Genomic DNA, 17,867 nt, shown 5'->3' with positions numbered 1-17,867 from the left:
ATAATCTTGCTACCCTGGCATTGCTGTTTCTTGAGTAAATCCCTGGGCAACAGCAAAGGACTAACTCAGGTCTGCTCGTGAATTTGAGGTAGAGTTTTAAAAAGCTTCAATGTTGAACACACTTGTGGTTAGGTGTGCATACTTACCATCACGGTCAGAGTTGTCATACACCAGTTAAGACTTGTGTTCAAAGTGTGTGTGTGTGTGTTCTTTATTCTTCAGGCAAAGGATGAAAAAGAAACTTCCAACTTTTGAAGTGAAGTTCAGCAGTATTCTGTCGCTTAATCTTCTCTTTCTCACCCCTTGTTGCTGAGTGTCTGCTTGCCTCTTCCAAATGACTTGTAATCTTGGATTTAGATAATTTTAAGATTTAAATAAGATTTAGACAATTTCAATGTGGGATTTCTTGCTCAATTTTCTGCCTCTTTTTTTTCTTTTTTCTTTTTGCTTGTTACCTCTGCCTTAGGCTAAGCCATGACTTCAGGATCTGGGCATGTGGACTCCAAGGCTGAGCTCACTGCTTTGCTTGAGCAATGGGAGAAAGAACATGGCAGTGGACAAGACATGGTCCCTATTCTCACCAGGTAAGATCTATTAAATAAATTCCTAAATTTGAATATCTGAAGTTGCTTGACAGCAGCTTTTACCATGTTTTTGCTTGAGGTTTTTACGTACCTGAATACCTGTTGGTAATTAATTTCCTTGCTCTGGAAGTTGAACTATGAGTGTGGTATTTAAATACACACATTTTTTGGTAATAAATTTATATTGCAAAGATATTAAACAGACTGCCTCTAAATCATGAATTTAATTCTCTGAAATAGTAGAAGTCAGAGGAAACATTAAATTGTTGAAATAACTTTGGTATCTTCACCTGAAGCTTGTAAAATGTTGATCAAGATCAAAAGCTATGAGAATGTTGTTCCATCAGAGTGGTGGTGTGATGTTTGTGATTGTAGTAGCATTCATCAGATTAAATGAAAGGATGAGAGTGATCCCTTGGATGAATCAAGGGGATTATCTTGAGAAGATATTATTGAAGCTCATAGGGCATGTTTAAAGCGAAATTTTTAAACTTGATTATTTTTTTTTTAACTGGATGTTGATTGACTGGCATTGTATTGTATGTGTGAGGAAAATTCCCTGGACCAATAAATTATTTTTAGGAGATGGGTAGGTACTAGTGACACCGTTCATTATAAGACATCTTCTATTACAAGGAAATGTTTGAATTATCGATTCCATTTGTCGTTTCCCAAACCTCTTGGATAAACTGATATTGCTTCTGCTTTAACAGAAGATTCACAGAAATTCCACCCAATTCTTCCTCTTGCTTCTGCTGGTAAACCTGTGGCCTGCCTGGTATATGCAGAAGGACTTACTGCACTTGTACATTAAGAGCAATCCAGGTTTCTGTACTGTACTGTTCTGTGTTGTTGGGTCAGACAAGTCAGTGTACAGATTCTGAGCTGGCACTGGGTGGAAATAACAGGAATCTGGTGGAGCTTCTTTGCACGGATCTGTGCCATGCCTCACCTAGCGCGCACAACTTTTGCTGTTCTTACTATGTTTTAAGAATCACAGCACAGAAGAGGGAGATGAGCAGCAGAAAGCCAATCCTAAACACTTGAAAATGAGTAGGTCTCTTGAAAACCATGAAACATGTTTTGGTGTATCTTTGTGTATTATCTGATTTGTGTCTTGAAGGAAACATATGTGCTATTTTGAAGCTTTTTCTTGCAGGCATAAACAGCAGGAATTTACTATATTCTAAGAAATTTAAAGAAATTTTAATTAAACACATCTTTTCTTGTGTTTATAGCAGTCTGGCACTTCTTGCTTCTCCTCAGTTCCTTGAGTTCCCAACATTATTTATGCCCAGACAAGTCTGATAACTCTCTTCATCCTCCAAGGTTTCTGGGCACCAGGCAGAGTGGTTATGGATGGTGAAAGCTTGGGTATTTTTGGCTTTAGCGAAGATAATAGAGATTTATTTAAGGTAGATATCAGGGGGATCTACTGGCTCTTGCAGAAGTTGGATTTACAATGCTTCAGTTATCAATGAAAGCTGTGTGTCTGTTTGGAGTAGAGGGTTTTAAGTACAGCATAGGTTTAAAAGAGTTTGCTGGAAAAGATGCTAGGAATCCTCACCAACTGGAGCTTGCATTACAGACGTCCAGAGGCAGAGTAGTGCCCTTGCATATTGTTTTAGACTTAAGGCAGGGGAAGCTGTGGTTGTGCTTGTTGGTGAGTGACGTTTTTCTACTTCCTTCCGCCTTCTGAGCTAAATGGAAGAGAACTTCCCTGTGTAGATGGGGGCCTGTTAAATGTGCTGCCGAGGCAGCATATATGAGAGTGCAGTACTGAGTGTTTCAACAGTAAAAGGACAACAAGGACAACAACAGCAACAGTGTGGCTTATAGGCCACAGCTGAACTGTCACTTCTAAATAAGCCAGTTTTGTGGATTTACGAACTCTGGAGTGTCAGAAGGTATGAATTGAAGAAATTGCTTGGAAAGCATGTCAGCAAACAACAAATATTGAATATATATGGTGTTCAAAAAAACTGTACATTGAAATGATCCTGCAAGAGCATTAGTTCATAGTTTGGATGCAAGTCATGTGCAACCATTCTGGCAAATCCTGGAAGTCAGGTCCTTCACTGCATCTCAAGATCCCCTTTCATAAAGGGAATAAATCAGCAGCTCAAGGTCATACTTCATATCCACAAACCAAGTGTGGTGTTGTATGGGATCCTAGAGCATCTTACACTGTTGCAATCTGTTGTAAAGGCTCGGGTTGGTCATTAATGCCAAATGATGGCATAGAGCAGTATTAGGATGGCTTTACATTATGCCGTCTAGATCAATGGGAGTCTTCCAAAGTTGACGTACTTTATGTACGCCACTGCCCCTTCCTTCCCCACCCGCAAGGTGAGCTCAGTTTGTGGCAAGTGAAAATGATGATCTGACTTAACTTTCCAAACATGATGGCAAAGACAGTTGTAATGAGAAAAAAAATTAGTCAGAAGTGGGGGAAAAGAACCCCTACCCCGTGTAAAACCTAGATCTTGTCTGCAAACTCTGAAGTGGCTAGAGAGCCAAGACAATGCCAAGTGAACGAAGGAAATCTTGAAACCTGAGTAAAAGTTCTGTGGTTTTGTGAATGGCTTTTTGTTAAAGCCCTGTGTACCGTGTGCCTATGTTATGAGGCAGGAATGAGCTTTGTTAGTTATTTGACTCTCCTGTTGCTTCAACTGAGAATTGACGAAGCTGTTGATCCAGATAGATTCATCCAAGTCACTTCACAAACCACCTTTGTATGTGTTAGTTAAAAGAAGGGTATTATAAGCAAGCTTAGTTTGCGTTTTGTTTTTTTCTTTTTGAAAGTCAATTTTAAAGAGGCAGTGCTTTTATTTTGGTCAAACAATTGTGACTAATTGTCTCAAAAAGCCCTGTAATTGGTGATTCACATCCCAGTTTCATCTAGGCTGTGATAATGTTGTCGTCCCTGAAACCACGCGGCAGCTTCAGCTGGCATGCTGTTTGGCTGCCTACCTAAACAGGGTGGACTGATGAGAATGTAATGCTCGCTTTCTCTGCTGCTTGTATGTCCTTTCTGGCACATAATCAAAATGCTGATTATCACCTAAAAAGACCTGGCAAATCCAGGGTGCAGCTTCTCAACTCCAGTTGTCCCAGTTGTCTGTCAGTAGGCACCCCTCAAGCTATTAGTTCTCATGGAAAAATATGAGGAGCTGGCAGTGGAGTATTTAAGTAACTTGCTTTTGCCAGAAATTCATGAGAGCTCAAGCTGTGCCACCTGTTAGCAAGGGACATAATTTGCATCTCTTTGCATTCAGGCTTACTAAAAGTAAATATTGGAACCCCACAGGATAAACAGTTTGCTGAAAGGTAATTGTCAGATCAGAGACAAGCAGGAAAGTTCTCTGCTCGTTCCTGATAAGCTAATTTGCTGTTCCTACAGTCTGGGCAGGCTTCATAACATCATTCTCTGTCATACTGGCAAGTCAGTGTAGTTCACAGAGACAGAACTAAGTCAATTTTTGCCTCTAATTGTCCCTGGGAGCACAGGATGTTTTCTGGAAAGTAACAGGATTGGAGTAGAAGTCAGTGGCATTCTGTAAGGGAAATCCTCTGCAAAAGACAAATATTTTTCCAGGGATTACCACAGCCTTCCAGCAGTTTTCCCTCCCCTATAACTCTGCCTAGATCTCTACCCTGAGGTATTAAGACCTTGTTTTAAAATGCTGTGCTACACATAGGTTCTGCACCCTACTCTAGATCTCAGTAGAGGGGAGGGAATGAGGTTTTAAACCAAGGAAATAACTTTTAATTTGCTAATGTCTTTTGAATACTGCTCTTTATTTCAACTCAAACTTGCATGTATTTCTGCTGTAACATTTCATGGAGAAAGACAGTGGGTGACTATGGCATTATTTATTGCTTGAATATCAGATAATCACCCTCTTCTTGGTTTTGTTTAAATAAAAATAATAGTTAATTCCCTTACTGCTCATTCTAAATGAATTAGAGCATAGGATTTCTTGTGTCTGCTAAGGCTGCTTCTCAGTTTAGGGGAAGGCATAACTTCAAAACAACCTTCAATTTTTGTCTGATATGGAGGAGCATTTGATGTATTTTGAAGGTCTATGAATAGGGAGCTGTCTGAGTTTCTCCCTGTCTTATCCATTGTGGTAACTGACACATGCTAAAAAGTTGAGCTTTGATGGAGCTGATTGGATAAGCCGAATAGAGGTTATACAATACTTTATTAAATATTAAATCCTTTTATTATTACACAATATTGTTAAAATTTAATATGCAAAAATAACAAAAAATTGCGTAGGCAGTTTGAGTGGCTGCGCCTGTGCAGACTGAATAGGAAGGAGGACTAAGTCATCTGTTCAGAACTTACTCTACTGCGAAAGAAAGACTATGTGATGGTGAGAAGTACTACTCAAGCCCTTTATTTACTCTAGTTCTCTACAGTATGTGTCCTAGAACATCACCAAGACTCTAACACGAATAAATAAAAGGTATTGGCCCTTCCAGGGCATCATGCTTGTGCATCACTGGGACATTGATATGGCTTCAGTGTGTTTTGGAGCATGGTGGGGGGAGATGAAATATAAGAGGCAAGTCTCTTTCCTCATCCCTCTATTGTGAATGGTCTGAAATCCTCTGATGGCTCTGAATACTGTTCAAATGAAAGCTGATGAGCTGTACTTGTATAGTACTTTGACAGATAGACTATTGTGAGGAGTTGTGTACTAGGAGAAGACCGAGTGTGAATTCTGCTCATTTGTTCTTGTTCCTTTTGCAGAATGTCTGAGCTGATTGAGAAGGAGACTGAAGAGTACCGCAAAGGGGACCCAGACCCATTTGATGACCGACACCCAGGTAAGATGTCCTGAATGGTTTTGGCAGCACCAACTCTGTCACAACGGATACCTGGTAGTTCATATTTGAGAGTAAGCAATTTTTAGCCTGAATGTGCTCACTGCTGATCAAGGTCTGATACCGCTTTTGCAGTGGGTAATTGTGCTCTGTAGTGCTGATATCTGGCAGTTTTGAGGTTTGCTGCAAGATTTTGAGGCTCTGGGTAGAGTTTTGGAAGCGTTTTTCAGAGGCTGATTTATGATATAAGTGATATAAGTGTATGATCATGTAAACAAGCTGTAGTTAATGTGAAGTAGCAGATGTTAGAGAAGACAGTCTGTCTCAGGTTATCTTCAGTTTGCTGTTGAGTAAGTGCAGTGCTTTAGAATACTTACATACAGTCACTGATGCTTTTTATCTTGTTATCCTGAGACATTTTTTTTTTTTTGATTACTTATTTCTGAGTTACTGGAGCAGTTTGCTTGGTGTCTGCGTCTTCACTGTCTACAAAAATGACAGTTTAATGCTATTAGAGCACTAGAATGTGTTGTGCTGTGACTGGTAGGAATTCTAGGGAGGTAATGCCTACTAGAAGAAATTTTAAGTCAGTAAATAATTCATATGATTTCTTCTGTATTTTTTCTTCTGAGAAAGGTCCTGCTAACTAGAGTATTCCACAATCAGTTTGAAGATAGCAGTTTGGTATTAATCTTGACATCTTGAGGTAGGTAGATAAGTCTTTTCCTGTTTCTCCCACAGGTCGAGCGGACCCAGAGTGCATGCTTGGTCACTTACTGAGGATACTCTTCAAGAATGATGATTTCATGAATGCGGTAGGTTTGCTCTGAGAACTCTATCTGTCAGTTCCTGACACCTTCTTTTGGCTTTTGTTTACTCGGTGCTGGTTGACCTCAGTACTCATTTAATATTTATTTTACCGGTGTAGGGACTATCTCTTCCAGAGCAGTGGTTTTTGAAATGGGTTTAAGTGTAACTCATTTGCCACTGTTAAAGTGACTCAAGGAAAGGGGAGTTCATGAGCTGTTTGGGAGTGCTGGAATACGTGTAGTAACAACTGAATTAGTTCTTCTCAAGGTTTGTCAGTCTCTTTAAAGAAAATGTAGCTCCTCTAATGCAAGTTTAAAAGCATGATTAATTTCTGTAATGGAAATTAATACCACTAATTCTAATGCCTTGTCTCTGACTACTTGGAAATGCTGGACTGCCTGTAGGAGCAGAGGAGCGTGTCAGCTCTAGAAGACTCAGGCAGAGGATTAAGAGGCAGGAGTCTGGCTTTCCTCCATTGCTATACTCTAACATGAGTTAGTAGCTAGAATTCTTGTTACCCTCACCTTCCTGCAAGCACCTGTATTGCTGGGAAGATTCTGACAGATTGCTTGCGTGTTGCTTTCTGTCTTAAACTGCAAGTGGTAAGCACACATAGATGCCGTTAGAAGTGTGCTTTTTTAATGTAATTTTATTTTCAGCTTTTATCTTCTCACGTTTACACTGTTATTGAACTGCAATATTTTTTTTCTAGGCATTTGTCTTTACAAATCAGTTCAAGATAGATATTTAGTCAGTGAACAGCAGATCAGAGGGGAATTCTATTTCTTTGAGAAGCAATTTCAACTTCTGAGGCACGGGAGGAAGCAGGTTAAAGGCTGGTCATCTTTAGATCCAGGGCTTACATACTGACACTTCTTCCTTTATCATTTTGCTGCTGTGGGAGTTGTAAGGCTTTCACTGCACTGGTTTTGGTCAGAACTGAATTTCAAACCAATGCTGTTCCTGATCTTCTCTAGCTAGTGAACGCTTATGTGATGACAAGCAGAGAACCTCCATTAAACACTGCTGCCTGCCGCCTTCTTCTGGATATCATGCCGGGACTGGAAACAGCTGTTGTCTTTCAGGAAAAGGTATCATCTATATACTAAGGCTTGGTTTTTAAGCTTGGCGTATTACATACTCCAAGAATTCTTCCCACAGGAGAAACCAGTACAAAGCCATATTGAAATCCTGTCTCTAGGAGACAATCTGTTCAATCTTACTAATGGTTTGGGGCTTTTTGATGTTGGCTTGTTCAACTGACCAAATCTTGGGTATTTCACAGCTTGTAAGGGATTGTGATTCAAACACAGGAGCTGGAACTTAATGTAATGTTTTGGGAAATGTTATACTCTGAATTGTTATTTCATAGGGCTCTGAATGGAGCAGGCTGTATAGAATGTGAAGACTTGCTGTAGGAGTCTTGCCCAGTAATCCCCAGCTACAGCAGAGCGATGGCATTATTAGAGCTAAGTGATAAGCAAGTCATACTTTAACTAAGCAGTCTAAAATCCACATGCTTTGTGGGGATTATCTGGAACTGTGATGGACAGCTGAATTGGACTTCTGTGTGTTGACAAATGTGGTTTTCTGAAGGAATGCACTGAGGGTTGAAAGTGAGGAGGAAGGTGGTTTCAATCCTGAGCCCCAGTTTCCTCATCTGTAAAAATTAATGCAGTATTTTTTTAAGTTTGGAAATCGGTTAGTGCTTTATATGAAAGTTCCAAATTAGTTTCTTTACTGTTGGAAATATGGATATGAACTCTAAAGCATGATAAAAGGTAAGAATAATGTTCTCCCTTTGTTGATGGATTGAAATTAATTTCAGTTCTTTGTAATCTGTCCAAAAGCTAAGGCTATGCGACTTTGATCGGAAAAAAAAATTAAAAGCAAAACAATACTTCCCTATTTGTGGAGGATATAGTTTTTTTTCCAGAGACTAAATCTTTCTGTAAATTGGAATTAAATTTTTAAGTTAAGTTTTGCACTTAAGGACTTTTCCTCTCTTGACTTGAGAGTATATAGAGCTCTGTTATGCCACTTTGGGTTCCTGTATGTAGGAGGCTTTAGGATAGCTTAAATCGGTTGAAGAGGGTACTGTTCTGGTCATAAAGAGGTCCTCTAGCGGCCAAGGTACGTCAGATCTCATCGATTTTTTTTTTTCTTTTTTTTTTTTAAATGACATAACAGCATTTAAATAATAATGCAATTTTTTTAAAAAATGTAACAGGGAGGTCTTTAAAAATCTGTAAGCTGAGAGTTCTCATTGAAATGTATGTCTATTCATTATTACTTTTAACCAGTCTTTTATTGTATTGTACCTGTGATTCAAATTGTATGCAAGATTCCTGTCACAGTAATGATCTGTTGTTGTATGATGTTTCAAAATCTAGTAGTGATTTATAGTAAAAAATAGAACCTTTCATTCTAAACCATTCTCTTTTTAATTGACTCTTTTAATTTTTAATTAAGTTATCCAGGCTTGTTAAGAAAAGTTGCCTGGCAGGCTGTGATCAAACACTGCTGATTTTATTACTATTAAAAATATTAACCATATTTAACATTAAGATTTTAATCAGTACAGATTGGTATACTTGCACGCATTTCTGTCTTCTCCAAACATTATGGATTTCTGACTATGTTGAGAATTGTTCTTTTCGTTGGCAAGTAGTCATTGATGTAAAGAGTTCCTCTGGCACCAGGTAGCTTGCTTATTTAAATTGCAAGCTTTTAATGAAATGTAAGAAACTTACCCAAATTCCATTCTACTTGGTGTAAACTCAACATGGCTTCTTTGAAATCTGCTAATGGCTGGAGATTTATATTAGTGAAACTGACAGGAGCTTTTGGCTTGTGTGTTTTGTAGCTGTATTGTTTTACTAGTTCCCGGGCAGTAGGTTGACTGGCCACTTCAGAAGATTTTTGCAGGTGCAAATCCTGATTGCAGATATCTAATGCCTGGAAATAGTTTCACACAGCTTAAAATGTTAGATTTTTTTTTTTTTTTGGTTCAAGATATTTTTGATTCAAGATATTTTTGATTTGTTACATGATTAGGAGGAAATCTAGCCTGGTCATTGCCAGAGATTGGGAGAATTGTTACCTACAGATGCTTTTGCTGTGACTGAGAAGTTAGAAATGAAATATAACTGTTGGATTTGCTTTCTTATTTTCTTCATTCTAGGAAGGCATAGTTGAAAATCTCTTTAAGTGGGCACGAGAGGCTGATCAACCTCTAAGGACATACGCAACAGGGCTATTAGGAGGAGCCATGGAAAACCAAGATATTGCTGCAAATTACAGGGATGAGAACTCACAATTGGTAAATATCTCTCGATCACTTTCCTTTTTTTAGAGGGCAGATACCTTTACCTTTTTTTGTGTTTCAACTTGTGGGTTGAGATAGAGACAGTTTAATAAAACAGAAAAGGAAAAATAACGATATGGTAAAATAATATACAAAATACAGTAATACAACACAAGTCATTTTGACCACCCGGTGAATTGGTTGCCCGGCTCCTCCTGAGCAGTGATCACGGATTGCAGCCTCCGGCTAACCCCATTGATATACCGACCGTGACGTCTGGTACGGAATATTCCACTGGCCATGCCATCATTCTGTCTATGCTCCTTCTCAGCTTCTGGGGGAAGCTGAAAAAAGTCCTTGAATAGTATAAACATCACCTGGCAACAACTAACCCAATATGCATTATTGCCATTATTTTCCTACTAAATCTGAAAACACAGCAACTACCAGAAAGAAAATTAACTCTACCCCAGCTGAAACCAGGACAGATGTTTATCAGCAGTTGAGATGACTTTCGGAAAAAGGCAGAATAGGCAAATTTGCCTCCCAGGACAGCATACAGTGTATTGAAGCATAGGTGAATTCTAATTCTAGGATAGGTAAGGCCTTTAAAAGTAAAAGCTTGACCTTAGGTTTTGTGGAACTGCAATTTATCAAAGCTGCTACTTCAAAAGGGAATGTCGCCTTTATTCTAGGCTAGGCAGAGATGATGTAAGGATGCTGCGGGCTGGTATGCGGTTCTGTTAGCACTGATAGAGCTCATCTGCTCTTAATGGCTTTCAAGCCACTTCCTGCTCATGCAGGAGAGTAGGTGCTGATATTTTAGAATGAAAGTAGCGGTAGCAAAAAAGGGTTTGAGTTTTCTATTTCACTTGAAATCATTATTTCTCTGGGCAAATGTACACCACAGCATGCTTGACACTTTATGCTGTGGTGTCAGTTGTATGATAAGAACAAAAAATTGTGTATGTGAGTTGCATGATCAAAGCAAGAAGTGTGTTCTCATGCATGCTTCTTTTCTGAAACAGGTGGCTTTGGTGCTTCGACGGCTACGAGAGTTACAGGTCACTGAAATGACTACAAAACAAGAAAACAAGCGTCCCAGTCCTCGGAAAGTGCCGTCAGATCCTCTGCTGCCTCTAGATGAAGAGGCTGTGGATATGGATTATGGGGAAATGGCAGTAGATGGAGAGCAAGAGGAAGTTCCCGGTGATATGGAGATCTCCTTTCATCTTGATTCAAGTCATAAGACCAGTAGCAGAGTAAATTCTGCTACAAAGCTAGATGATGGGGGACTGAGAAAAAGCAAATCAGGGAAACAGCATGAAAGAGACGGCTTCCGGAAGGCCAAGCAAAAGCTGGGCTTCTCCGCTTCAGAACCAGAGCGGATGTTTGTTGAACTGTCCAACAGCAGCTGGTCAGAAATGTCCCCGTGGGTGATTGGCACTAATTATACGCTTTACCCTTTGACTCCCGCCATAGAGCAGAGGCTAATTCTTCAGTACCTGACTCCCTTAGGGGAGTACCAAGAGGTGAGCATATGAAGGTGGGAGGAAACACCCTGTGCTTGAGTTCTTCTGACAAAACTATGAGTGGTATTGTGGGAAAAAATTTGCAGAACTGTTATATCTCACTCCAGTGTTTCCTGATGTGATTAAGACCAGTAATCTTTCCTGAGTTGTTAATGACTTCCAAATTGATGGAGTCATTAGTTTCAGTATTACTAGGTAGGTAATATTCAAACCTGAACCTAGCAGTTGTGTGGTCTAGTAGTTGGAGCACAGCACTAGGAATTTTATTCCTGGTTTCTGTTAAATTTGGTGATTGTTACGTGACACAGGGCGAGTCACTTTGAAATACAGACATTTTTCCTGTTTCCTCTGATGGATGAAGTAGACTCCTGCAATTAAAAGTCTGAGGAAATAATGAACTTGAAATTCTAAATGAAGTGGTTTGTGTAACCTCTGCAGTAGCTCTGATGAGAAATGCTGTGACAATGTTATGCAGGTGCTTTTGAGAGCTGTCATTACTTACATGGACAAAGTAATTGGGCAGTGTCAGAATAACGAATAACCAAAGTGTGTTTCCTCTTTCCTTTTTTTTTTTTTTTTTTTTGACCATAAAACTCAAGTTAGCATAGGTCTGCAAACTGCCTTTATCTGTGTCTAATCTTTTTTTAGGTGGTTTAACTTGATTTGAAATAGAACAAAGCAACAGTTTTGCTTTGTGATATACGTGTTGTGTGTGTGCACGTGTGTGCCTTGCTTCTGTGAGAGGAAAAGAAACCATTATCCCCCTAATAATACCCTGCATGCTGACGGGATCACTTCGTATGCCAGCAATAATAGGATATAAAAATAGGAGTTAATAGTATAAAGCTGTTAAAGAATTATGCGAAGGGTTTTGGTTTGTTGCCCTGCTCTCCTCTTTTTTTCTGTTCAGTTGTTGGGTAGTTGTCTTTGCACAGATGAAAAATGGAACGTATCGCCAGGGTGGTTATTTGTGTGGATTTGCCATAGCCGCCCTTGAAGGAGAGTCTTAAGATTTCCATGTGGCAGCTGTCATGCACCTTGCTGCAGTCAGCAGATGTATTACAAGAGGTCTGTTAACCTTTATTGCTTCCTATGGATGGAGCTGGTTACCACTGACCTCTCATAACAGGTATCTGCCAACAGGGGAAAACTGGGGGTTTGAGAGAGTAAAAACCAAAACAGACCTTGTATTTCCCATGAAACATTCAGCTAGTCTCCCCTTTTTATTTTTTGCAGCTACTGCCCATCTTTATGCAACTGGGATCAAGGGAACTGATGATGTACTACATCGATTTGAAGCGAACTAATGATGTGCTGCTCACTTTTGAAGCCCTTAAGGTAAATTACTTTCATAATGCATAAAATGTACCATAAACATTGTAAAAGCATTGAATATATATCTGCTGCGTGCGTCAAAGGCAAATGCTCACCTTCTTTAGGCCTCCGTATCTTGCAGGATTCCCTGGGATTGGAATTGGCTTTCACTCAACTTGAATGCATTGTGGTTTTGTTTTTATAACTCTCAAGTATTTAAAATAAAAAAAAAAAAATTAAAAAAAAGAAAGGAAGGAAGGGGTAAAAAAAATCTTAATTTTGCAGGACGTGCCATTAATTCCAACTGTCATCTGCCTATCTGAAGATGATAAAAATTGCTTTTTCTGTCAAACGCTAGTGTTCCTGCTGCCCTTAGGTGGCATTCCTGAGTAGTTCCACTGCCTGTCATCTCAAGGGACATTTGTGAGGCGTAAGAAGCATAAATGTCTTACTCCCAGAAGCCCCAGCATGACATCTCTGAGCTTAATGTTTGAAATACAATAGTTTTCTGTGACTAGTCTTTAGGCTACCTCCCCAAGGTACAAAACCATGCAAAATAACCTTCCTCAAGCCAAACCTGCAGTGCAGTAGCACAAGTTATATTTGTCTGTGCGTTCTTTCCCTCTTTTACAGTAACTTCTTGGCATCTGGTCCTCCAGTGTCATCTTTATCTCCATTTCATTGTCATTTGAGAATTTGTTTCCTTGGAAACAAATTCTGCTCCTACCAAAGGTGTAGGTTAACTCAGTTGGAAGTGGGGTGGAGTTTACAATGGTTCTTACTTTTTCCTCCTAAGGTGTGGGTAATACAGAAAAGTAAAGTGTAGTAAACCTCAGTGCAGCTGCAGACTTCCATTTTAACAATAGCCTGTAAACTTCATTTTGTAAAAGTGTGAAAGCAAATTTAAATATTTCTTAGTGATAATAGGAAGTGAGTTAATATGAAAAGAATAGGAAGACTTAAGGTGGCCTATTGGATGATTTCTGAGTTGCTCTGCTTTTCTCGTGTTTCTTTTGCAAGACGTCTAAAACACAGCAATAGTGTCTTTTTTGGGTTTTTGTCATTGGGATTAATACTACGTTCTGCAGTTAAATGTAATGGGAGGAGGAAATAAGGTGGACAAAGCATGGAGCGCTTTTTTTTTCTGCCCTGTTTTTCTATGGGGCAGGGGGTGGAATCGGTGACAGTTTGAAGAATTACAGTCTAATCTGCTTTTATCCTTCCTTAGCATTTGGCATCATTGCTGCTGCATAACAAGTTTGCAACGGAGTTTGTTGCTCATGGAGGAGTGCAAAAGTTGTTGGAGATTCCTCGTCCTTCCATGGCAGCAACAGGGGTCTCCATGTGCTTATATTATTTGTCTTACAATCAAGATGCCATGGAGAGGGTAAGAGGCATTCTTTTACTGTAACTGCAGTGATTCCTGTCGTTTCTTAGTGGTTTCTACCTGCATTCAAACAGTGAATAAATATCTCCTAAGCTAAAAAGCAAATTTATATAGAAGACTTTGGTATGTGCAGAGGCAATAAGAAGTATATAAATAGTGGTGTATTTGGGTGTGGATTTCAGTTCCTAGGGAATGAACTGAAGACCTCTGTCTTGTGGTCCTTGTCTCAGTACTTTCATTCACTCTTTCCATCCTATTATTCCCTCTTTCCCTCAAAAAAAAAAAAAGGAAAAACTCCATCATTCTCATCTGTTCTAACGGATGACTCTACCTGAGATTGGTTTTTTTTTCCATGTACAGTCCAGTGTGGATAGCCTCAGTGTTACACAGTACCTCAGTCTGATTCCAGACAACAGCACAACTTCTGTGGTGGTGTTAAAGTGCAGCAGGAGACCAATGCAGGTCTGTTCTGCATTGTTCAGAAAATCAAATTAAATGACACTAAGGGTTCTTTGTAGCCTGAGCTTATAAATGTTCAAAGAGCTGATAATGAAGGTAATGTTCCTCATCTAATATTTTAACATAGAAAAAAATTCTTAAAAGAAATCCTCCTCTCAGTTCAGTAGTGTTCTTCCAGCAAGCATCCCTTCAGACAGGTTGATATGGCAGACCACCCTTAAGCTTCAGTTTCCCAGGTACTTTAAACAGTGATTCTATTTCCTTTTTTTATTTGTTTGTACTGGCAGTAGCATGTCTGTGCTGATCTACAAACTGATCCAGTTTATTCTACAGTTGCTACCGTACCAGGAAAAAAAGATGAACTTTCAGCTTGTGAGCCTTAGCCTTAGTACGGGCATATGGGAGCATCCTGCTCTAAGATGCATTCAAAACAACTGCAAAGTTGTAGCCTTAACCTTCCAACTCTGCTCTGCTTTGAGTGATGGCTTTTGATTCCTGGCCTGTCCCTGGCATTGTCTAGTTTCTAGGGGTTTTTTCAGCTGAAAATGAAAGCAGTTAAACTAGTAACTGTACATTTCTGATTATTCTTTACCAGTTTTTGATGCTGTCTGAATGTGTGTTGTGATTTAACATGCTTAACACTCCTGAGCACACAGAGGCCAGACTGGTAGTGGTTGTTTAAGGCCACATCTGTTTGGATTCTGCTGGCATTTGTGTTCTGCCCGCGTTTGTATGAATCAGATCAAAACCCCTTTGGTAATCACAGTTGATCAGGACTGTCTGTGCCTTGTATTACATCTCCCTTATAAGGGCAAGAAAGGTGAAACTGGAATAATGTTCCCTCCACTTCATTTTGTCCATTATGCCGGAAAGATGGGCCCTGGCTGCATATGCCCTGCTTTGGTGTTTCTCTGAACTTTTTCATGAGAAAGATCTTTATGCTCCCTTTTTTCCTTCTTTTTTTTTTTTTTTTTTTTTCTTTACTCCCTGATTCCACTTGCTGCTTGCATGGTGGTTCAAAAGGAAAACGAAAAGCCATGGCAGGGTGTGCTGCATGAGGATTCCTTCTGCTTGGCATCCTCAGGCCATGTGATAAAAACATGTGGCTGTTTTGTAGTGCCGTTGTCTCATCTGCCAAATGTTATTCCCAATATCTACAGACAGCAGGTAGAGCAGGTTTCGGTGGTACGTTCCTCTCTTTTCTTGGGTTTTCAGAGGAAGCCAGTTTCAAAGGGCATTCCCTTGTCACTTAGTCCATGCCATGCCTCAGGTCTTGGGGTGGAAGCAAGGCTGGAGCTGGTAGCACTGTATTCTCTGAGTATGTCCAACACCAGCAGAGAAGAGATGAAAAAACCTGCTAACTTGGCATATAGCAGCTGGTGCCAGTGCTTCAGCTCTCTGTGCTGTTCCTCTTGGCCCTGACTCTGGCAGAGAGTTATGAGTTCCTCATCGTTAGAAGTTAACAACCACATGCAAAAGTGCAGTTCTGAGCACATGGTCTGCACGTCTCAGAGGCGGGGTCTGAGAAAAGAAAAACTTCAGCTCAGTTGCCTACTGCCGGAGAAAGGCAAGCTTTACGATTGCATTTGATGACTCTTGAAATTCCCCTAGACTTCAATGTTACCAGGGTTTGCTAGAACTTCAACATAGCATATGATACTGTTACACTGAGAAGAATTTCTGTTTCTTCAGTGGAAACTTCTCTTCCTTCTCTGCTTCTAGCAAAGCATTCTTTGGATAGCTTGAAGTAGTATGGAGAAGGACTTTCTGGAATTACACTGCACTAAGACTGCTGTATTTGTTGTGTTTAGGTCTGGGAATGGACCAATTGCTAGTCCTACATTGCCACATCACAACCTTTATTAGTCTCACAGGGGATTTCTTTTGCTGGTCTGCAAATGGGACTTTTTATTTTGTGTCTCAGATGTCCCAAATCAAGCTGGGAGTAACTGATATTTGTCCTCTGTCTGTTTGCCCCTCAAAGAACCCTCATTCTCCTTGAACAAATTCTCATCAGCAATGTGTTTGAAGTCCTTCTCAAGAATGTTCTTCTGCTTTCTAGGTGTGCATGCACCCCCATAATGTGCTTTCGGATGTAGTAAACTACACCTTATGGCTAATGGAGTGCTCCCATGCCTCAGGCTGCTGCCATGCTACCATGTTCTTCTCCATTTGCTTCTCCTTCCGTGCTGTCCTGGAGCTCTTTGACAGGCATGACGGCCTTCGGCGTCTGGTTAACCTGGTAAGGCTTGTAATATGTGGTGAACAGAGTTTTAGTGTCAGGTTTTGCACCCTTTACAGTGCAACTGTGGAGAGTTCTGTTCTTTGGTTTTGCTTGGATTTTTTTCCTCCTCAGTTCCCAAGAAATGGAGGAGTGGGGTGAGTTTTCTAAGCAACATACACATGGATCCCTTTATTATTATTGTTATTATTTTTATTGTCCAGAGACTTGTCACCCTTTGAGAGTTTTTTATTGCAAGTCCTGGGTTAAGCAGTAATTATTCAAGCAGTGGTGGCTTAGTGGTTGTTCAAATGTTTCTCACCGTTCCACATAGGTGTGCGGTATTGTCATGTACCCTTTGGGATGCAGATAAATCCAGCCTTGTTCCAGGAGAGGTACAGCTGTGTGAGTGCGCATGTACTGTGGTAACCACAGTACCTCATGAGCACAAATTATACCGTTTATGCACAAAAGCTGGTATGTCTGTGTGGTATCGCTGTGCTGTCTGAATTGTTTGGGTTGTATCTAACTCCAGCACATCAGCACTGCAGGGTGTAAAAGTACACTTTGTGTTAGGTAATATAATGCCTAATAGTATTGGGCACAACACTGCCTCTAGATCTACATTGATGTAACTTCTGGTTTTCTTTCCTCATAGATAAGTGAAGGAGGGGGAATGGTTCTTTTTAGACTTAATATTGATTCAGGCAGATAGCGTTTTCTGTTCAGACAGCTTTTTGTCAGCTCTCGAGAGTGTGCTTGTATGTCTTGTGGAGCAAAGTAAGTTTGGATTTAGTACAAGTACAGCTGAGAATTGTAGGTGCTTTTTTTTTTTTTCCCGAAAAGTGAGCTGATGAAACTTTTTCTCCACACCCCCCCCCCCCCCCCTCCACTATCCAACCTTTTTCTGAAGATAAGCACTCTTGAGATCTTAAACCTGGAAGACCAAGGAGCCCTCTTGAGTGATGATGAGATCTTTGCCAGTCGCCAGACTGGGAAACACACCTGCATGGCCTTGCGTAGATACTTTGAGGCTCACCTTGCTATCAAACTTGAACAGGTGAAGCAGTCGCTCCAGCGCACTGAAGGTGGCATTCTTGTCCACCCGCAGCCCCCCTACAAGGTGAGTCGCGTGTTGCAATCTTTTAACACGGTCATTGCATTTTTCAAGTGAATCCAAGCTGCAGGAATATGTGGGTGTCCTTTGAAGACAGTGGAATAATTAGGCAGCGTGAAATTTATGAGGATAAGGATTTTTTTCGTTTGTACTCTTTTTCGTGCCTTGTGGAATGACACTACAATAGAAAAATACAGAAGAGCCTTTGAGGTTCGTCTGAACTACACTTGATTAAGGTTACTGCTCATCTGCTGTGGTTTCCTTTCCATCTCTCAAAAACTTCAGTTAAAGGCAGGTTAT

At 40.1% G+C, this 17,867-nt stretch overlaps 1 protein-coding gene across 11 annotated transcripts in view; it reads left to right on the top strand.

Moving 5' to 3' along the window:
• The window catches only part of DCAF1 (DDB1 and CUL4 associated factor 1), a 52,378-nt gene that overhangs the window by 5,026 nt on the left and 29,485 nt on the right, over positions 1 to 17,867 (top strand). For 10 of the 11 annotated variants that reach the window (XR_008468654.1, XR_008468655.1, XR_008468656.1 and 7 more), the window contains exons 2-11: positions 467 to 584; positions 5,347 to 5,423; positions 6,162 to 6,235; positions 7,208 to 7,321; positions 9,415 to 9,552; positions 10,566 to 11,069; positions 12,306 to 12,407; positions 13,612 to 13,770; positions 16,292 to 16,471; positions 17,364 to 17,573. Coding sequence is in view for 7 of the 11 variants with exons in the window: in XM_054215902.1 (XP_054071877.1) it covers positions 475 to 584; positions 5,347 to 5,423; positions 6,162 to 6,235; positions 7,208 to 7,321; positions 9,415 to 9,552; positions 10,566 to 11,069; positions 12,306 to 12,407; positions 13,612 to 13,770; positions 16,292 to 16,471; positions 17,364 to 17,573 (1,668 nt within the window). In the remaining 4 variants the exon portion in view is untranslated. The remainder of the gene's footprint in view (positions 1 to 466; positions 585 to 5,346; positions 5,424 to 6,161; positions 6,236 to 7,207; positions 7,322 to 9,414; positions 9,553 to 10,565; positions 11,070 to 12,305; positions 12,408 to 13,611; positions 13,771 to 16,291; positions 16,472 to 17,363; positions 17,574 to 17,867) is intronic. The other variant, XM_054215903.1, reaches the window with a different exon arrangement.

The sequence above is a fragment of the Rissa tridactyla genome, chromosome 10 (assembly GCF_028500815.1).
Source record: "Rissa tridactyla isolate bRisTri1 chromosome 10, bRisTri1.patW.cur.20221130, whole genome shotgun sequence".
Taxonomy (NCBI): Eukaryota; Metazoa; Chordata; class Aves; order Charadriiformes; family Laridae; genus Rissa; species Rissa tridactyla.
This window is presented reverse-complemented; position numbering and strand designations above follow the sequence as displayed.